The 23,510-nt window shown below is 37.3% G+C and overlaps 1 protein-coding gene across 1 annotated transcript in view; it reads left to right on the top strand.

The window, feature by feature from the left end:
• LOC128990314 (probable E3 ubiquitin-protein ligase MGRN1) overlaps window positions 1–23,510 on the top strand; it is a 125,241-nt gene that overhangs the window by 90,280 nt on the left and 11,451 nt on the right. Inside the window, exon 9 of the mRNA XM_054412682.1 lies at window positions 18,624–18,774. Within this exon, the coding sequence (XP_054268657.1) occupies window positions 18,624–18,774 (151 nt within the window). The remainder of the gene's footprint in view (window positions 1–18,623; window positions 18,775–23,510) is intronic.

Genomic DNA, 23,510 nt, shown 5'->3' with positions numbered 1-23,510 from the left:
GAGCTGGGAACAGGAGACTCGGGGACGCTGGACCAGGCGACTGATAAAGCAAGTCCAACCTTGGGTTAATCGGCGGTGCGGAGAGGTGGACTTCTACCTCACCCAATTTCTGACGGGTCACGGCTTTTTCCGGTCGTACCTGTTCAGGATGGGCAAAGCCGTGTCACCCGATTGCATATACTGCCCAGGCATTCCCGATGACGTGGAACATACCTTTTTCCACTGCCAGCGTTGGGAAAGGCCCCGCCTGGAGGCTCAACAGTTAGTAGGACTGCTGTCGGTGGACACGTTCATACCGATGATGACGGAGGGTGAGGACAATTGGACCTGTGTGTCACATTACATCCAGGGTATTCTCCGCGCCAAGAAGCTCGACCTTGACCGGGATGCGGTGTAGGTCATAAAGTATCCAAATGCCATAAACGGTGAGAGCCCTGAGGGCTTAGGTAACATGTTGGCCTGACTTGAAGTAATGTGACAAACAATTCCAGGTTTGTGTCCAACAGAGTAGAGGGGTTTTTTTAGTGAGTAGTCTGCGATAGATTCAGGAGTCTCACACTACAGGCTGGCTATCTGTGTGCGTAAAAGCATTTTCCCTCCTCTCCCTTAAAAAAAAAAACCTAAAATTGTTGGTTTGACAAACATAACTTTAATATTAAATTCAAAGCGGTTCGAAGTTATATGATACATATATCAAGGAGCAAACTCTGAAATATTGGTGTAATGATAAACACCTCAGATTGATAAGGTTTTATTTAATCAACTAAAACTGTACTACAACAAGTATCCTAACATTTTGAGTTTTGACTAAATGTAAACAAAGACTAAATCATATGTTTTACAATACAATAGTTTTGAACAAATTAAACAAGGAACAGAAGGAAGGCAAAATATTATGACATTCTTCTTGTCAAAATGAAGCCGGGAAGAATGTCATAATATTTTGCCTTCCTTCTGTTCCTTGTTTAATTTGTTCAAAACTATTGTATTGTAAAACATATGATTTAGTCTTTGTTTACATTTAGTCAAAACTCAAAATGTTAGGATACTTGTTGTAGTACAGTTTTAGTTGATTAAAACCTTATCAATCTGAGGTGTTTATCATTACACCAATATTTCAGAGTTTGCTCCTTGATATATGTGTCATATAACTTCGAACCGCTTTGAATTTAATATTAAAGTTATGTTTGTCAAACCAACAATTTTAGGTTAGGTTGAGTTTAACTGTTAATATATTACTTTAAATGTATTAAATATTTTTTTTACTTTAGTTAAACTGTCTATTACATTTAGATTTGGATTTAAGATCACACTGAGTCTAATTTATTGTGTATTACCCTTTGTTTCCCTTGTCTGTGATATTACTTTATATTCAAACATTCTGTTACGGGAACGACTGGACTTAATTAAGCGTCTCTTCACAAAAAAAAAAAAAAAAAAAAAATCTAGAAATAAGTTAAATTCAGCTCTGCTGCTTATCAAACATTGTTCCTGATGAAATAACAATTGGTGCAAGTAAGTAATAAAGTTGAAAAACAAAAATTATTTAAAAATTTTTATTTTGTTGATATTATATTATTCAGTGACATTCACCCATATCACTATGTTTACGAATTTATTAATAAATTGAAGGTTTAAGGATTAGTTTTTAATTTTTGGATTATTTAATCAGTAATTTATAAAAATTGAATACTTGTGTCAGGCAATATTACAGCAATAATAATTTTTTTTCCTTAACTGAGAATGATCTTTTCCGATAACTAAAATAGCGAGCTGTGTTAGCGCTAAAACAGCATTGCGGTAGTTGGCGCAAAACACGTTGGAAATTTTAGTATGAAAAGTACGACCTGAACTAGGCCTACCTGGAATTTTTTTTTACTCATGAATTTTTTCTGGTTGGCCTTTTGGACACCCTGGAAGATGATCCAATACCGCCGAGGTTATTCAAAATTTTGCCGTGACCACGGGAGACAGTGACGACGTCTATATGGCCTCGCAAAATGGTCAAAATTTTGGTGCAATCGTGGTAGACGATGATGATATTTCCGTTACAGCGGATTTCGCCGAAACTGTGAGGGAATATGAGGATGTCTACACGACTGCGGTAATGTTCATAATTTTGCAATGATCATGGACGACGATGATGACGTTTCTATGACCACAAGAGACAATGATTATATCTACATGGCCGTGAGAGATGATCATGATTTTGCTGCAATCACGAAAGACGATTATGATGTTCCGTCACCACGGAGGTTATTCAGGGTTTTGCCGTGACCGCGGGAGACAATGACAATGTCCACACGACCACGGGCAATATTTTTAACGTAATGGAATCGAGAATTGAGAATCAATTTCAAAGAATTGGAATCAAACATTTCTGGAATCGACCCCATCACTAATTAATATCATTGTGTTTTTGTGACTATAAAAATATCTCTTTGTTATTAAATTTTGATTATGCCTAATTCAATGGTTTTGTACGTGATTCTAACTAGACAGGTATTTTATGTCAGTACACATGATTTTGAGGAGAGATTTTTAGAGATATAATTTGATTTTGGCAACAAGAGATATAGTGTACGAACAGTGCAGGATACTGAGAGTACTAAGCTGTCTATGGTACAAGATACTATGTACTATGGACAGATTTAAGTTTTCTTAAGCAGAAAGCAGGGACTGCTCAACATTTTTTTCATCGTTGAGTTCACACACCCTACTGAGCCGACCAGTCACACCGCACCCAGAATCCGGGAGCCTATTAAGTTAAGATGAGCTCGTTCGCATGGCTCAACCACGTCCTGATTGAAGTTCGATTGCTACGCTTACTCACCTTTAGGTTGGAGCTCGTTCACTACGCTAACTCGCCTCCAGGTTGAAGTTCGTTCGCTACGCTCACTCACCTTTTGGTTGCAAGCTGTTGTCATAAATGTAAAAAAAATAATAGTGCTGCACCCTATTGGTAAACCTATACAAACCAAAAGCGCAATGGCAAGTTATAAACAAGGAAAGGAAAGGAAAATGTGAAGAGAAAACTCTTACAGAATTAGAAATAAATGGCAAACTCACAAACGACACAAAAGAAATGGCCAAACACTTCAACACATTCTTCTCAAATATAGCAGAAAATACCCTTGACGAAAACAGAGCAATCGTTATAGACCCTGAAACAGTGCTGAATGGAGAGAAACCAGTCTGTCCAATACACCATACCTTAACTTCAACATCCTATAAAGAAGTTGAAACGATAATAAACTCCCTAAAATCCAAAACATCAAGTGGAATAGATGAGTTTTCCTCTAAAATGATAAAGCACTGCTCCCAAGAACTCATCTCTCCTCTGGTTTATCTTATAAATAAATCATTTAAAGAAGGCAAATTCCCATCCACCATAAATGTCAGTAAAATATATCCCAAACATAAAAAAGGACCAACTGATAATGCTCAAAACTACAGACCCATCTCTCTCATCTCCAGTTTCTCTAAAATCATAAAAAAATAGCTCTGGCTAGATTAATGGCACATCTTAATCATAACAAACTCTTAACTGACAACCAACATGGCTTTCGGAAGAATAAATCCACCTCCTCAGCTATAATAGCCCTAATTGAGTTCGTCCTAGACCAGATAGAAAATGAACAATACATTTCCGCCATCTTCCTTGACTACAGTAAGGCTTTTGACTGCCTGGGCCGCGACCTGATATGCAAGAAACTCGAAAGACTCGGTATAAGGCTCGTTTCACATCTACCTGGCATCTACCCGGCATGCCGTTAACCCGACTTCTAGCCGGCACCGGCACGAGTGCACCTTCCACATTACGCCGACACCGGCACTCCGGCAGTTGTACTACAGCTTGTGAAACTTGTGTGTCATAGGGATGGAAATGGAACGTAATAGAGCAATCATAATGTTACTTTGAAGTAACTTTTATTGAGCTGTATTTATATTTAGACTTTTTCAGTTTGAATTTGGGTAAAACTCAATTCAATGTTTTTTTAATAAAATGAAATTGAGTAAAAATTCAATTTAATTAAAATAATTCTGCTCTTGAACTAAATTAATAAGTAGTTCAAGGTCTATTTCCGACATGACCAAAACTTTGCGAACGAATACCCGAAAGTAATATACAATAACTACAAACAACTGAACTAAAAGTACACTTGGTGCACCCGACAGACGGCAGGTGCCGGTTGTATGTGAACAGTCACATTGGGCCGCTGTACCCACTACTCCAGCCGGCTTGTTTACGCGACACCGGCAGCCGGCCTTCGCCGAGGGGGCACCCGGCATCCCTCGACTAGTACCCGGCAGCCGGGTAAGTGATTAACCGTCCACGACACTTGCCGTGCATATGTGAACGGTCCCATATACTTCTTCACCCCATTGCCGGTTAAACGACACCCGGCACCCGGCAGCCGGGTAGATGTGAAACAGGCCTAAGAAACTCAGCGCTAGAATGGTTCAAAAGCTACCTAACAGGACGTTCACAAGTCGTGGAACTGAAAAACTCATCAAATGAAGTCACAGCAAGTTTCAAATCTTCAAAAAGCAAGCTGACAAGAGGAGTTCCACAAGGCTCTGTATTAGGCCCGATTCTATTCATCCTATTGACTTATGACTTCCCCAAACAAATTGAGAGTGAAAATGCTGTTGCAATCATTTATGCAGATGACACAACCATTTTGATCAAGGACAACACAGCCCAAAGCCTGTACCTTAATTCAAAATCGATCCAAAATAAAGCCATCCTCTATTCAAAGAACAATGACTTAGCAATAAATCCCACAAAAACTACAACTCTGAATTTCAGTAAGAAAAAAGACATAGTCCCTCAATTAGAGGATGTAACAATAGAAAACCATACAAAATTTCTCGGTGTTATCCTTGATAACAAACTAACATGGAAAGAGCACATCAAACACCTAAGCAAAAAAATCAGTGCCGGAATGTATGTCGTCAGAAGAATAAACTACATAGGCGGACTCTCTGTGGCCAAAACAGCTAGATATGGCTTGACAGTGTGGGGAGGAACTTCAACAAAATATATGAATTGAATCCTTGTTCTTCAAAAGAAAGCCATAAGAGCCCTCGCCAACCTTGTCCCACCACAGACTTGCAGACTAGCATTCGCAAACCTAGGAATCCTCACAGTGGTGTCTCTCTACATACTTGAAACCATAAAGTGTGTGGATGAAATAAACCCCCCAAGAAACCAAGACCTGCACCACTACAACACCCGTCATGGCTCCAAATTTGCCCTACCAGTTCACCGAACAACTCTTTGGAAAAAAACCTTCCTACACCGGCTGCAAACTGAGGAACCATCTACCTGACTACCTGAGAGACCTGACTGGCAACAAGCTACACCAGGAGTTGAAGAAGTTGCTAATCGCAAGACCCTTCTACACAATAAAGGAATTTTACGAAAATTATGGAAACACATACAATTCACTATTGTAATTCTTAACAAATTAACAATAAAGAATATTGTATTGTATTGTATTAACTCTTTAATGCTGTTGAACATCACAGAATCAACTTGTTTAGTTAAACCAGCTGTTAAGATTCTTTAATTCCATTTAAATATGAGTATTCATAAGGTTGACATGGGAAACTCCAGAGCCACTGGGGCGGAGCCCGAAAGCCCAATCAGAATAAAAACTACTTAGTTTTCCTATTTAATGCCCAAAAAAATGGTGTACTGAATTTCAGCCTCCTAGGTAAATGGGAAGTGGGAGAATTAGTGATGAGTGAGTGAGTCAGGGGTCAATGAGGGCTCTGCCTTTTATAAGTATAGATTTGTACCCATTTTTCAAGACTAAATATAGGATGATGTTTTTCTATATATTATATATATTTAAGCTGGGAATAGTATAAATAAACTCCAGAATAAACGTGGAAAATGGCGTAAAAACATTGCTCCCAAAAACTCATCTCTCCTCTGGTTTATCTTATAAATAAATCATTTAAAGAAGGCAAATTCCCATCCACCATAAATTCACCTGAACAAATCATCAAAACCAGAACCAACACAAAGCACAAAGCACAAAGCACAAAGCTCCATTCAAACCAAGCCTGTTTGTTATGAATACATTCAGCATAAGCATGGTATTCAATAAATAACATACAGGATATACAGTTATATTAAAAAGTTTTACTATTACATTTTTAAGTACAATCAGAAAAGATTACGTGTACTGGTGAAATTACCTGCTGTCAAGTGATCCTTTTGACCTTGAAAGGCGACCGGTTTCGCCTTTTTTGTTAGAAAAGATTACTAACAAAAAATAATATTCGTACAAAATATTGGATTAACCACCCTTAATATGAAACCCAATTTTTTTAGAGTTACATATGCACAACAGTAGGTTAAGCAATTGTATTGAACAGTGTGTTTTATACCTATTATAAAACTGAACATTACTAACTATCAATGTCTTCTTCCTCTAAATCAATTGTCTGCAGTGTGTTGTTGCAGTCTCTACCTTGGCAATGAGCACACATTGCCGAACAAGCTAATCCTGACCTTATGCAATCACACGATTGGGCACACTCTTTCTTGCAATCACATGTAACGAAATTCAAGAGTTTATCAGGTGCCGGTGGCAAAGTCATAGATTGAGGTACAAGACGCCGTCTTTTTCAAGCCAACCCTATGAACATGGATCCAGATCCTTCCCAAGCCATTTCTACAAACAAACCCGCAAAGTGTGTAAGCGTGCGGCATCCGAAGTAGGCGGTAAAACTGACAAATCAAAGCTTGAAGTAATTTTCTGTCTAGCTATCAGTTTATTGAACATAAAGTACCTTAGTTCATTTAATGTTTTGCACTTTGTATCTCCGTATATTGCAAGAAAGTATTGTTCTCCACATGATGTTAACTTGTCAGGCTGAGCAGTTGAATCTTTAAAAACATCTGACATTTTTTGAAGTTCCACATTTTTTTCCAACACTTTCCAGGGCACTTTTTCCTCTTTTCTAAACGTTGCGGATGTTGTATTGCATCCAGAAAATGCGTGTGCAAACAGTATACAGTCTTTCATATTGCCTAAGTTACTACTAATTTCAGTTACTGGGTAAACTTTGTAGGAACCTTTACTGCCTTCTGGTTTGATGAAGAACAATGTATCTGACCTTTTAACTCCATGGACAAGAAGTGCTAGAAGATCAGTGTCTGTACCCACCACAGCTGTTTTCATACCTTCAGAACACTGTTGAAGAGCTGTTGAAGCAATCAAAAAGTCAGCATCTGCTGCAGCTTGTAGAACAGAAAAGCCAGCTCGATCAAAGTGTGATTTTAGTTCACTTATAAGTCAGATTTTATTTGCAGCATTACCGAGAAATTCAGCCTGAGTCACTGATGCTGTCATGTTTGAGTCGAAGTGTATTGTTCTTGATGGAATTCGACAAGCTCTTCTATCTTGCTCTTGATACTTTGTGGTCGCTGGTCCCTCATAGCCATCAAAAACTATTGTTACATTTGAACCGTAATGGGTGCGAATAAATTCAACATATACTGAAATTATTTGCCCATATGTGGCAGACTTGGGCCAAACAACATGATGAAGCAAATGTCCTCCGTCCAATACATAAACACAGTCTTGAGGCCAACTATTAAGGGTACGTGTGCTCATCTCTATAATATCACAAAGTGCTGACTTGGCTGTTTTTCTCATCGCTGCTCCGTTAAAGAGAGAAGGTGGCCTCGGAGCCAATTCAAAGGCCATGTACTCTTCATAATCAGATGGTGATTTTAAAATACACGATATTCTGAGGAACAGTTGATTCGGATTCACTTCTATAACATCGTGACCTCTTACTTTGACCGTGGCATAAACAGCAGCAAGTGGAGTAACTTTACTTTTTCTTTTTAGTTTTACATCACCAAAAGTTTAGCCAGTCATTTGACTCATTGCAAGAAGTCCTGTTTCTGTGGCGGTTTCCGAGTTTATTTTAGCGTCAGCAACTGTTCCAGTTGACAAAGAAATCAAACCTCCATTTATGTCAACACTGAAAGGCGAATGTGACTTTAGCCAACAAAGTAGTTTGTATAAATCGTTATCATCTCTTGATTGCCGAGCATCTCGTAGCTCAACATGTTGTTCTGTAGTTCCAGAATTTATATGACACAATTTTTCAAAAGCATTCGTGACAACAGAACAGGCTGGACGTGCTAGGACAAATTTTGCCAAGTTACTGTCAGTGACGCCTCTTCCATGGATAAGTCCACCTGATACTTTCAAAGAACGCATGAGCTCCTGCTCAATCACCATATCTGTCCAGTTTCCACCCCAGAACCTTTCTGTCCTACGAACCGAAAAGAAACCTAAAGAAATGAATATTTCATACTCTTCTTTAGTTAGAACCTGTGGTAAATCTTCCATTTCCTGGACATAGTGGTGCGCATATTTTGCATCCTGGAGGTGACCTGAGGAATGGAAGTACGGAAGCATTGCTTTGATGCAAGATATATGTAGCATAAAGTCACCAGTACGTTCCGATCTTATGTAAAGGCGTATTAGAGAAATCAATCTAAAATATAGCACCCACAATTTTCCTGTGCGACTACGAGTTTCTTCTTCATCACATGTTTGGTTTAATGCTGTTTCTAGTCTTAGCAGTGATTTTGAAGCACTAACATCTTCAACCTTAATCTCATTTGTGAGGAAGTCAGAGTGGAGTTTTTTATATACAAGCAAGTCCTCCTCTGGTACTTTGTCTACCATCTCAAGCAGAATAATTCCCAGCGCCAACTGTGTCAAAAAGTGAGCCCGCAGAGCTCTAGCATAAGCATGCCCAGTTATCATATAAGGGATTGAAGATTTTGCATACATTTCCATCCAAATCTCTTCAAGACCACTACCACTCATTATGTAGCCTATGGCTCCCAAAAAAGACATTAAAAGGTGAAAACCACCTAATCTGATTATAACTTTGTCAAGAGTACTTTTTGAGTCTGGAATTGAGGCAATGATATCCACAGCTTTTGCATACAGAGGCTGGTCAAATGTCACAAAGCAACTTTGTTGGCCATTTTTTCTACATGGTTCAGCTGCAAATTGTAATGCCGTATGGATCGTGCTCAAGTTGCTTGGACCGAGGTTGATAAAAGGAACTGGTTCTATGCTGCTTTTCACCCCAAAACCAGATCCTTGAAATGCTCCTTGCATATAACCATTCCTAGACGGCCTAGGACACAGCCTTTTCCAAGAGCCCACCATCCATAAAACATCGATGGATGTACTAAGATTTTCATTTTTGGGGTCAGATGGTGAAGATATTTCTTTTATAACTTTACTTTTCAGACCTGATGTTGCAGGTTTTTTATACCAAGAAATCTGAATGGAGCCCTTTGTAGCTATTTTTGCAGCTGTTGGAACTGATAAGATTCGTGTGACGATGCTAGGCTTAGTCGTATTTTGAGGAGTAGAACATATAATACCTCCCATTGCATGAAAGGTATTTTTTCCATCTAGTGTTCGGATGTTTACATCCGCGTTATCATATACAAACTGAATGTAGCTTTTTGAGGAACTGTCTACCGTGTTTTGTACCATAAGAGAGTACTCATAACGCTGTACTTCAGTATAGCTTGCTCCAAAACCAAGTCTATTTAGAATATCAACCAAAAGCCTAGAACCATAGTGGTTATGAACATACATGCTCAAACCAATCAAAAGAGGCGATAAGAAAAAGCGTGGCCTGCATGCACTTATAATAGCATGGCTTATCGCAACTTTTTTTAGTTCAATATTTTCTTCATTGGTGCCCTTATGCTTAACTACAACATTAAGAAATACTTTAAGGGACTGTGGTATTGAAGACGTTACAGTTTGTGTATCTATGCAATCAGGGTGCAATGCAGAATACACACCAAGATTGTGAACGAAACCACGAATATCTGATCTAATTATTTACGCAGCTGCAGAAACTATCCTCAGTTTCTCTTCTTCGGGATTGGATTTTCTGTCTTCATACCACATATCTTGTAAAATTCTATGTGTTGCCATTCGGAAGCTGATTATTGTACTGCGCCCAGGTAGGTCAGTAATAATTACATTAGAGCCGTAGTAGTCAATAAGTTTGTTTTTTAGATGTTTAGTCGTATATCCATCTTTTCCGTCTAAAACGGTGTCCATGATATCTGAAAGTTCTCCTAAACTGTACTGACTCGTCGTTTTTATTTAACCAATTACACAACTTTAAAAAGGCATCATGTTTGTAATAATTATCATTGAACTTCGTAGTTTTATTTAACTTAAAAAACTTAGATAAACAGTTGCCATGGTAAATGGCCTCAGCAGCAACTAGATCACTGGCTGCACGAATCCGTGTGTCTACTTCTCTGCCCCAATCATCACCACGCATGCAAGCAATGTCGAGAATTCTAGTCTGCACTGTCAATGTTTCAACGTGATGAGCTGTATTCCTATAATTTAAAGGTAGTTTTTTTTATTGCTTGGAAATCTATATGCTTAGCACAGAATAAACAATGAGTTTTAATATCGAAACCTTCAACTTCTGTAGATCTTGTTCTATACGAGATTGACGGTTCACTTGAAACTTCACTTCCAACATGTTTAGAGATATATATACTTATTAATGCTTGTAGGTCTAGTATAGTTCTTTCGGCAAACATCATGAACCTTTAGTTCTGTAAGTGTACTAAACTTGTCATGTAAGCCATCTCTGCGATTTTCACTTGCACTTTTAAGTCCTCCTACACCATTCTCAGTTACGCTTACAATTTTCAGTGTGTTATTAGAATCATGAGCAGTACCAAAGCCATGGGCACACAAAAAACAATCTATTTCCATATTAAATGCAAAAAATACAACCAATCTGAAAGTACACATTACTTCAAAAGAATCGCACGCATAAAACGCGAAAGATTGACAAAACGCACGTACTGGGTGTAAATAGAACGGGCACTCCGCTAACTAACAATCAATCATTCCATCAATCAACAATGCACGCAGGCAGGGTCCACTTCCGGGCCAACCACCCCCAACCACTTCTGGGCCAAGCCGAACGCTTCCGAACCATACCGAAAATAGCCGAGGTCTTTTAGAACCCCTTGTATCGTCTGTCTGGAAACGGCACAACGGAATTAAAATCGGAACGGAGCATCGGAGCGATTTCTCCCAATCCCGAGCTCTCTTTAAACACTAATAGGAACTGAGTAGGCGTTTAATGATGTTATGTAATTAATTATTATTTATGAATGATTACTAGACTAATTATTAAAAGTTTCAAATACCTTCAAAGTAATCCTTCGATCTTTTTAATATATAATATCATTATCAAAAAATTCTCCTTTATATCCTGGAAAATAAATTGTGGAAATCAATCTACCTATATTTATGGTTACCTTATTCTAATTTCTGTTAGTTTTTCTAACCGTAGTATTATCTAAATTTATTGACCAAATAAATAATTAATTAATAAATTAATATTAATTAAATTAATATTGTAACTATGTTACTCGTAATTTCAATGAACTATTAAATAATAAAAATAAAGGGAGAAACAATTTTTATTTTATGTCATTCTAAATATACAGATAGGCCTATATAGAGCCATGAACAAAAATAGTAATTTATGCCCGATGTTAAATAACTGAAGAGCATTAAAAATTATTTCTTCTACAAATAATTCAACAATAACATTCACATTTATTTACATAGATCTATTTACAATCTCCTTCACCTTGGAAACTGGAACATAACATTTTAATGTTTGACCTATTTTAAATGAGGAAATAACTCAGGCATTTTGACAGCAACAGTGACAGACGATTTGCCGCGTACGTTTCGGCTATGCTCTGTACGATTCGGAAGAGTGTTCAGATTCAGCACTGCGTGGTGGTGGCGGTTTTTCCTCCAAAGAAGGTCTCGTTGCAGGGTGCAGGTGCAGTTGTAGGTTGTAGACATGTAGGCTACAAGGGTGCATGCACGACGCACCGTCAGAGATCGATGCGCGCCGTACGCGTTGAATCTTGTGAGCGATGGACTTAATCTCATGACCTTTTATTGACGGACACATTTTACTGCATCTAAATCCGTCTTTCGTATATCTGTATATCTTACCGTTCTCAAGCATTGCGTGTTTAAGTAATATTCGCCCCCCTCCCCCCCTTTTTTCTTTATACCGGAAGAAGCAAACTGGGAACGGTAGGGGACTTTTAGGATATGGTCAAGGATATCATAAAGAACATCTGTGCCAAAATTCAGCTTTATATCTCGCATTTCCGGGTTTGCATGATTTTTTACCTAGATTGACTGGGCTAATAAAACATTTAGGTTAAGTGACTTAGGCCTACATTACAAGAGACAAAACTACTATCACAAAGCACATAGAAACAAAATTTGCTGCACAGAAGTTGTAGGCCATTGCAATGACACAATTAAATAGTTGCTAGGTCTTAGGCCTAATAATAACTGAATAGGGCCCCTAAACCATTGGACCATAGCCAGCACACAAAGAGTTTCAAAAGCAGTTTTCTTTTGGCCTAGAGCTTCGGGAATTTTTTTTAAAATCGTTAACAATAAAAACTACTAAACTAACCCCACAAAACTTGGGTTTTAACCCCAAGTGCCGGCCAAAGGCCCACAAAACCATTGAGAATTTCAAGTCAGGAAATAGTGATAGTGAAAGTGATTGCAATGCACAGAAGGTGCTAATACTAGTTTTCCACTAGCCAAAGCCTACCCTGAACCTGCACAGCTTCTTCTGGCCAAAGGCCAAGTTACATCAGAAACTCCTACCTGAACTGAACAGAATAAATCAATCAACTGTGATCTTACTCATCTGAAGCTTTTGGCAAACCAACCATTCCATGTCTTCAATTACGCCAGATATTTTTTACAAAAAACAAATATACAAAATGATGAAGAACGATACAGAACATGGTACACAGAACAGTCATTTGCCTTATATCAAAACATGTGTGTTACATCCTAAATGTCTATCTTTACTTATTTACTTAAATTTATTCTATAACTATTATCAGCTGGTTATAATGTTTACATGTTCACTTTGTTTTTAATATGTGTTGAATAAAGTTGGTTAAAATTGTACCTTGATAAATACATTTATTATTTGTTCTAAATACATACAGAACAATTTGGCGACGATGGAGGTGAGTACAAGTAATTCAAATACCTCTCAAAACATTCAAATGATTAACTCAGCATTGATTGGGCCCTTCAATGAAAGATATGAAACATGGGAAATGTATATGGAAAGACTAGAGATATCATTCATTTATAACAACATTTCGGAAGATAAAAAGAAAATTACGTTACTTCACTGTATTGGATCAGACACTTACAGTAAACTTAGGGATATATTGCATCCTGTATCACCTATAACTAAATCCTATGCTGAATTAGTTCAAACTCTTAATTCACATTTTACACCGAAACCAAATGAAGTATCAGAGACATTCAAATTTCATTGTAGACATCAATATGAAGGAGAAAACATTTCTGAATTTTCATTGGATCTTAGAAAGTTGTCTAGATATTGTAATTTCGGCACATTTCTGTCAAAAGCCCTGAGAAATCAATTCATACTCGGACTAAGGGATGAAAAAATACAGACAAGATTAATTACTCTAAGTGACAGTGATTTGAGTTTTGAAAAAGCTGTAGACATGGCTCAAGTAATTGAAAAGGCTCAAAACGATTCAATAACAATCCAATCAAAATTCAATCATGAAAACAATGAATTGCCGGTTAACTTAAATGTTGTACAACAGAAAAGTTTTCAAAAACCTAAAAACAGTACCAATATTAAACAATGTTACCGTTGTGGAGAGTTACATGAATACATATCTGAATGCAAACACAAAAATACAACATGTAACTTCTGTAAAAAAATAGGGCATCTAGCAAAGATTTGTTTTAGGAATCCTAATGCACCTATCAAATTGCAAAGACAAAATAAGACTACATTTAACACTACTTCAAGAAATGTAAAACAAATAACAGACTCGTTCGAAGATCAAAATGAAATATTTCTACAACAAAATATGAACAATTCTGTTGGATCCCTCTATAAGGAAACTAATGTTATTGACATTTGTTCTATGAATACCTCAGAAGATAAATTTAGGAAAATTATGTTAAACATAAAAATAAATGGGAAACCTATTCCGTTTGAACTAGATACAGGAGCAGGAGTATCTTTGATGTCAAAAAGTAACTTTTCCAAGTTTTTTCCTAAACACAGACCTTTAATGAATCCAGACATAATCTTAAGAGATTTCAACAAAAATGAATTTGTTCCATTGGGTAAAACCATTGTTCAGGTTGGTTACGGTAACCAAACCAAATATCTTCCATTGTATATAGTCGATGGTAATAGAGATACGATATTTGGTAGGGAATGGCTGAGATCCATTAAAATAAATTGGTCAGACATACATAACGTTCACGGAGCTGACTTGGATAGAGTTAAACACTCAAATCCTAAAGTACACAATATTTTAATGGAATTTAAATCCATATTTGAACCAAGAGTTGGACGTTTCAAAGGGGGAGAAGCACTTCTTAACTTAAAGCCTGACACTACACCAGTTTTTAAAAAAGCTAGACCACTACCTTATGCTTTGTTACCAAAAGTTAGTGCAGAAATCGACAGACTAGAAAAAGAAGGTATAATTACAAAGGTGAATCAGAGTTCTTGGGCTACTCCAGTTGTACCGATTATGAAGGCAAATGGGAATATCAGACTGTGTGGAGACTACAAAGTAACCCTCAATCCCCATTTGGTAATACCAGAACACAACATGCCCCGCATTGATGATATTTTGGCCAGAATGGGTAATTCGACTAAATTTACAAAGATTGATATATCTGAAGCTTACCTACACATGCCAGTGAAAGAAGAATACAGAGAATTACTCACAATCAATACACATAAAGGTCTATATCGAGTAAATCGTCTACCATTCGGAATTGCAAGTGCACCTGCTATTTGGCAATCAGCAATGGAAAATATTCTACAAGGTATTGATGGTGTTGATGTTTTCTTTGACGATGTCAAAATAACAGCCCACAGTGATGAAGAACATTTGAAAAGACTCCGTGCTGTATTAAATCGGTTCAAAGACAACGATTTACACATTAATGTTTCTAAATCTCAATTCCTTGTACCAGAGATTGACTTTCTTGGTTACCATGTCTCGTCAAAGGGAATAAGTAAAAGTAAACATATTACTGAAGCAATAAGAAACCTGAAGAGACCAAGTAATGTGAAAGAAGTTAGACAAATCCTTGGTTTGATAAGTTACTATCGAAAGTTTATTCCAAACTTAAGTGAAAAGATGCAAGCCATTATTAATCTCACAAGAGCTAATGTACCTTTTAATTGGACTGAAGAATGTGAACATGATTTTCAATTGGTGAAGGAGGAAATGATGTCAGAGAATATACTATGCCATTTTGACCCACACTTACCACTCATTCTAGCAACAGATGCTAGTCAATCTGGAATTTCGGCAATTCTTTCTCATGTGTTTCCGGATGGAAACGAAAGACCTGTTGCATTTGCTTCCAAAACACTATCACAAACACAAAAACAGTACAGTGTCATACAAAAAGAAGCCCTGGCAATTTATTTTGGAGTTAAACACTTTTACCAATACCTTTATGGACGTCATTTCACCCTAGTTACAGACCACAAACCCCTGGTATCTATATTTGGACCGAAAAATGGAATACCACTTATGGCCTCAACAAGACTACAACATTATGCTATATTCCTTCAGGCATTTTCATTTGACATAAAGTATAAATCAACCAAAGACAATGTTAATGCTGATGCACTTTCAAGACTACCTAAAAATGTTGAAGAAGCTGCTGTTATTGACTCAGCCGATGTTCATGAAATAGAACAAATCTACACTTTACCTGTCACAGCTGAAGAAATAGCAAAAAATACACAATCTGATCCAGATCTTAGAGATATTTATCAATCACTAATCAGAGGGGAGCCAATCCATCACCCGATGTCTTCTAACGAACAAGAATGGTCAATTCAGCTTGGATGCTTATTAAAAGGGAATCGTGTCGTGATTCCCAAACAACTTCGTGCAAGAATTTTGAAAGAACTTCATGAGGCTCATGTGGGTATAGTTCACATGAAGGGACTAGCTCGTTCGTATGTTTGGTGGCCTAAAATTGATGCAGACATTGAGAATATGACCTTAAACTGTTTGGGATGTCAACGAGTACAGCATGAATCACCCAAAGCACCAGTTCACCATTGGGAATATCCTTCAAGGCCTATGCAAAGAATTCATGTTGATTTTGCTGGACCATTTTATGGCCATTATTTTCTCCTAATTGTGGATGCCTACAGTAAATGGCCAGAAATTGTAACACTTACAACCATAAATTCACATAAAACTATTGAGGCTTTGCGTAAATTCTTCGGCTCCTTTGGAATCCCTGACATATTAGTGTCAGACAACGGAAGGCAATTTGTTTCATTAGAGTTTGAAAAATTTCTTAAATCAAATGGAATTAGACACAAGAGATCAGCACCTTACCATCCTGCTACTAATGGTCAAGTAGAACGCTATGTGCAAGACTTGAAAGATACCATCAGAGCCATGCACTTTGAGGAAGGCTCTATCGAAATAAAACTGCAGAGATATTTAATGGCCTATCGAAGAGCTCCACATAGTACTACAGGACAATCTCCTTCACATCTCTTTATTGGACGTCAAATTCGATCAAGACTTGACTTATTGTATCCTGATTTGTCACAAAAAATGAACCAGAAGTTTGACACAGACTGTGACAGGCAAAAGTCCTTTAAAGCTCAAGACCGTGACAGGCAAAAGTCCTTTAAAGCTCAAGACCGTGACAGGCAAAAGTCCTTTAAAGCTCAAGACCCTGTCGCCTACCGCCTCTATGGAACCTGCAACAAATGGGGGTTTGGAAAGATCAACAAAAAAGAAGGACCAAGAAATTATGAAATAGCCACAAGCAGTGGCCCAATCAGACGACATCAAGACCAAATTAGACGCTCAGGGAGGGACTTGTGTGAATTTTCATTAAGGAATGAGCAAAATCAAGTATTCATACCAACAAATTTTGGAGAAGTCAGAGAGGAACCAACCGAAAACCACGCAACAAATTATCACAACATTAATCCAGAGGCCAATGATCCCAACATACCAGATGATCCAGAGACCAGTAACAACATGTCAGATGTTCCAGTGGCACCAGAGACCAGTAACAACATGTCAGATGTTCCAGTGGCACCAGAGACCAGTAACAACATGTCAGATGTTCCAGTGGCACCAGCTTCCGCTATGACAGTGAGACGATCAAAACGGACACATAAACCCGTCGATAGACTTAACTTATGAAACTCACTAAGAAGGGGAGGTGTTACATCCTAAATGTCTATCTTTACTTATTTACTTAAATTTATTCTATAACTATTATCAACTGGTTATAATGTTTACATGTTCACTTTGTTTTTAATATGTGTTGAATAAAGTTGGTTAAAATTGTACCTTGATAAATACATTTATTATTTGTTCTAAATACATACAGAACAATGTGACAGAACGGCTGAGATGAAATGCTGCGGCCCATAGCTCTGCCGTCAGACACAAAACCAATTCCTGCGACAACACAAGGTAGAACTATAAAAAACTGAGACGTGATATCCCAATGAGCGTGTAGACATGTCACGGCTCGCTACTCTGTTGCCCGTTTTGCACATAGGCTATTAGATATTATGAAACTGAAATCTAAAATGGTAAAGAAAGAAAAAGAAGAACCATCTAGGATTGCCTTATTAGCAGTGAAAGCCAGTTGAGCGAAGCGATTCCGTTCCATGGTTTTTAATAAACAACGTTTATAGATATAATACAACTATTTAATCAATTTAACTTATCAGTTTGTCTCAGAACTATCAACATCCATAACAAGTTTCATACGTAAAGATGTGGACATACATCTTCATAGTTTCATACATGTCTTTTATATCGGTATTTTTCTATGTTTGCGTGGTAATTTCATCTGCTGAACCAACAGTTGTGGTTGAACCCGACCAATCGACATTTTCTCAATCTTGGCCAGATTTGGCAATTTGGACAGAAAATAATTGCACAAATAGTTTTTACCATACCTTATAAGGTCTGTTTTCTTAGATTTTGTACACTTAACATATGAAAAGAATTGTTTTCAAGTTGTTTTCATGAGTACCGGTATTGTTTCTAAATTTTAAAAGATGTTGACTCTACATTCAATTATCTCAAAACATTGCCAGAAGTAGTTGTTCGTGCGTTTCGGGCATTTATTCCTCGTCTTCATTTTCTGCAATGAATAACATTACTTAATTATGTCTTCGCCCGAACTGTTGTCTTTTAAAAAACTCAGTAATATCGGAAGTTTGGCAGGAAGCAGAGTCCAAAAGCTTGTCCAAGAGCAGATCAAGAGTTTATCGTTGTGTACCACTACTATTATATAAAAATATTATCCAACAGTGGTTTCAGTTAGCGATCTGTGGTGTTCTATTATCTTTGATTGAAGCCGATCCCAGCTTCGTTTCCACTCAATCAAATTAAATAATGAACTTTGTTGTTGTTTTAGACACAAGATGAGGCTGAAGACAGTGAAGCAGAGAAGCTATCTCCGTTGCTGGATGGTGCCAAATGTACAGACTCATCATCCCCCCCTCAGGAAGAGGAGGGGGAGGACGACCCCTGCCCTACTGACCGTGATCAGCTGCCACCAAACTCCAGTGAGTCAATGTCATAACTTTCCACCCCTTGCTAAAGTTTGATTGTGCAAGGTTGTTTATGTTCCATTTTATGTTTAAGGAAACTGTTCTAAGTTGATTCATTGTCCAGGGTATCTACCAGTCGGGAATTCCAGAAAATTCAGGGAAAAATTGGGGATTTTGAGAGGTTGGAGAAGTTGTGAAAAGGTGTGAATTTCGGCTAAAGGTTGGGAATAATCTAACCCTTCAAAATTGGGAATGAACGGGACCCAAAACTTTATTTTCTGGATTGTGTATTCTCGATCATTGGTACGGGATTACATTTAGGTGTGCAATGCATCGAAATTGCAATTCGATTCAGTGATGATCAAAATAACCATTCGATTCAAGGGGGAATCAGTATCCATATACGTTATTAAATTCATATCCATATTTGTTATTGAATCCGTATCCATATACGTTATTGAATCAGTATCCATATACTTTATTGCGCAAGACGATGATGACGTTTCCGTGACCGCGGGAGACGATGATGACGTCTACACGGCCGTGGGAACTGTTCATGATTTTGCTGCCATTGCGGATGACGATTCTGTGACCGCAGGAGTCAATGATGATGTCTACACGGCCACGGACTGTTTTCTGGACTTTGACACGATTTCAGAAGACGACTATGACGTTTCTGTGACCGCAAAAGACGTTGATAATGATGTCTAAACGGCCTCAGTATATGTTCATGATATTACTTTGAGTAAGGCTTGACTGAAAATGTCAGCCCAAAACACCTCTAGTATACAGGGTGGTCATAAATTATTGTACACATTTTAAGATAAAATAAATAAATAACCAAGCAACATAGAAACATGGGAATTGTTTATGGGCCAGTCATATAGTACATTAAAATCGCAAACTATTGGCTAGTTCTGATTTTTTTATTTGTTGTTAGGGACACTACCAGTAGTATATATCCAAGTTTGCAGCTTCAAAAGACCTATGCTAAAAGCGTAGCACTCGAAAAACCACCTATTTTCGCATTTGTTTAGTTTGTTTCACTATATCTCCTAAAATATGAGTTTAACATAAAACATGTAAGCTACTTTTTTAAAGTATATGCAATTATCTACAATTTAAGACTAGAACCAGCTCTGTAGGTACAGTAGTTACCAAGATACAACCCTCAAAGATTGGCTATTTTTCTTAGAGCCTTATTATGCGCGGCCACTCGAGTGGCGCGCGACCGCGACTGCTCAAAGGCCACTTTTAGCGGACCCTGTTATCATATGGAGCTTATTAAGCGACGCGACTGCGGTGGCGAGGCACGCGACAGTCGCCGCGACTGGCCACTCCAGTCGCGCACCCTCGCTACTAGTCGCGAGCCCATGCGACTGTCGCGTCACCAGCGGGCCATGTTATCATATGCTGTTTATTACGCGCAACCACAGTCGCGGGCCACAGCGGACCCCTACTCTCTGCCCTCGCCTCAGTCCGTATTGACGGAAGGATAGGCATCCGCAAAACAAGACCATTGCTTCGTCAAGGGATAAGCATTTTCCAATACTGTACTGCTTTGTTACGGTTTTATAAAACACGATTTAGCACCTGATCAATTTTGTTCATTTTGTGGTCGGTGGGATCTGTATCACGATCATAAAAACATAAACACTGTAAAATTCTTTCATATCTGTTGCAAGCCATTGTGCTGCAGAATATCGGGTGTTCATACAGTGGATCCTTTAACCAAAAGTGTTTCAATGTGGAGATGTCTACATTACCCATGAGTATGGTTAGGCCTAATAACTTTTTTAGTTCCTCTCTGGTAACATCAGTCCATCTGTTCAAAGCTTGGTAGAGGTTCCTCTTGAGAAGTTGCAGCTCTTTTATTAGTCCATGCCAAGATCTTGTCTATAAGGGCGTCATAAAAAATAGAGCTAAATATGACGATCGGATCTGTTGTTTCCATGTTGTCACAAACAGAAGAGGTGTGGTGATACAGAAGCCATCAATGATTGTGATTTATAATAAATGTATGAGTGGGATTGACAGAAGCGACCAAATGCAACTCCATACAAATGCACATTACTCAACTCCACGCAAGTCCCTTCGCTGGTATGTGGAGATATTTCTCCATTTGTTGGAAATATAACTCTGGAATAGTGTTTATCTGTTTTCTAAGCTCAATTGAAAGATGACATACCTCAGCTGTAGGGACATCATTATCAAACACTTCCTCCAAGTGGAGCTTCTTCGCAACGTCATCCTGGCACTAGCATCTCATCAGCAATGTCCCAGCCAACGATCACATAAGACCAATAGATGGAGCATGTTGGCCGCGACGTGAAGCCAGTATTTTTCACTAATACTTACTAAGATGGGGGCTGCCGGCTGTGACGAGCTCTAATAGCAGGGGCAACTGATTAAATGTTAGTTTATATCAATGATATCCGTAACAATACGCCTTTGTATTATAAATATTTCTATTACAGTAGAGTCTCGCAAACTCGGCGTAATGTGGACTGGAAGGGTGCCGAGTTTGTGAAATGCCGGGTTATCGTGAACTAGGGTTAAAAATAAGAACAATACAGTTTTTAAGCTTTTTAACTGCCGTTTTTATTTATATTTATATTACAAGTCAGTATTAAGTCATTAGATATAGTACAACAAATCCTTAATACCAGTTGCGAATAATTTGACTTAAGCTGGCTTGAGTCCATGATTAACTAGCACTCAAAAAATCACTAATTTTCTGAGCCAGGTGATGGCCGAGTTATCCAGACTGCCGGGTTATCGAGTGCCGAGGACTCTACTGTAATAACACAATGACCTTCAAAATACGCTTTTAATTTGTTTTCTAGCGTTTACCGTTTCTTAGAAAAAGTTAGTTTACATAATTAACAACAAAAACTTTTTGGGCAAAAGAAAAATTCTGAAAAACTACAAATTAGTTTATAACATATGTATCTATATCGTATTCAAGTGTGATAAAGTTCTGGCGTTTGGTTTACAATGTATGAATTTTCAAAGTCACTAGATAGTTTCTGAAACTCTTTATACAACTCTCCTTTATATTCTGACTGTCATATTAATTTTTGTGAAAAAGCTAAAAAATATTAATTTTTAGATTAATTAAAAAAATAAAACGAAGAACATTTTTATGTACTCTGTGTTTATCTAATTAGTTTGGTAAATTTTCCGTATAGCTCCAAACTTGAGAATCTAAACAGCAACAGCAGAATCTGCCTGCATGACACAATGCGGCGCGGCGGGTAGCCCCTATATTACAATTTAAATTACAACCAAACTACACCAGCTAAACATTTTTAAAAATATGATCCAAAAGATTCAACTTTTTAGCTACAAAATCTACCGTTTTTTAACTTACCTGACCAAAAAATAAAAAAGTAGCAGCCGACGAACTTTTTCATGTCATATTTTAAAACTCATTTTAAAGGATTGACTTTATTTGAAGATTTAAAATAGAAAAATCGCTTCACCTGCTTTAATGTTAGTTAGATAGGCGTGTTCCATCTATTGGTCTTATGTGATTGTTGGTCTCAGCATTATCCAATGAAATTGGGAAAAAGAGAAAGGTGCTTCATTTGCAGGACGAATCATAGCAAGAGGACCGATACATTTTAAAATTGTAACGTTTGTAAGGACCCTAATGGGACCATCTGCGACTCATCATGTTTTATCAAACAACACGGCAAGTAAACCAAATCCACTATCGGCAAGAATATAAATTTTAATGTGAGTCCATTAGCAAGACAGGAAAATTTTAGGTGAGTTTAGTAGGTTCAAAGTTGTATATGTCTGATATGAATTTATATCCGTAATAATGTAACTTTTGTACCAATTAAAAGTTTTGTGCAAAAACAGTATTTATTAGTTTGAACTTTACCTTCAAACAAGTCCACAAACAAATTTAATATGACCCATATTAATGTCGCTTGGTCTATTAAAACAAAAATTCAATCTGTTTTACTTATTTTAATTAAATAGACTGTCCAACACATAGATGCGGTGTTTTAAAAATTGCTCCAAACTATAAATAAAATCAATATTATTTCTTACTAATTCATTTTAGGTTAACATGAGGTGAGTTAATTCATTTAAACATAATTTCTCTTTTGATCTGTTGGCCAAAGTTATTCCTATATTACTTGGTCTGTAAGCAACGTTCTGATGATTCTGTTTGGTCTGTGGGAGTGACCGTACCGTGGTAGCGAACGTGTTCAAAAATGTATTGAAAACTTAGAGGATAAATACTTCATATGTGCTAGTAAAAATTTAAAGTATACAAGGACCCCGCCAAACGGATCTGGCAAAAGAAAACAATATTTTATGTATGGATAAACCTACCATTTACTGTAAACCTAATAGTAAATAACACTCATGATAAGTTTTAAAAGTAATTTACTTGATTTACACATCATTTAAAAAAATTTCAACTGAACTTTGGTCCTTATGAGAGACTCTTTTTCAATTTTTGTATAAATTAGAGATCACAATGAATAGATTGAAGTGCTACAATTTGGGTTTTTAACATTAGAATTTTGAACATGTTTAAATGTGTTTCCGTTCATGTCCTATTTGATTATATGTTTGAGTTATTGTTTTTTAATCGTATATATGAGAGTGAAATGTTGCTTTTTTGTCACAGAGTAAAGAATCTTAATTTGTATGATCCTACTAATAATACAATACAAAATACCCTCGCAGCAGCAAACCTGCCGACAAAGGGAATTTCCATTTGTCTG

Source organism: Macrosteles quadrilineatus, unplaced genomic scaffold (genome assembly GCF_028750875.1).
Source record: "Macrosteles quadrilineatus isolate MER2022 unplaced genomic scaffold, UCM_ALF_1.0 Scaffold_1__1_contigs__length_201487025, whole genome shotgun sequence".
NCBI lineage: Eukaryota > Metazoa > Arthropoda > Insecta > Hemiptera > Cicadellidae > Macrosteles > Macrosteles quadrilineatus.
Note: the sequence above shows the minus strand (reverse complement) of the source record. Positions and strands in the feature narration are given on the sequence as shown.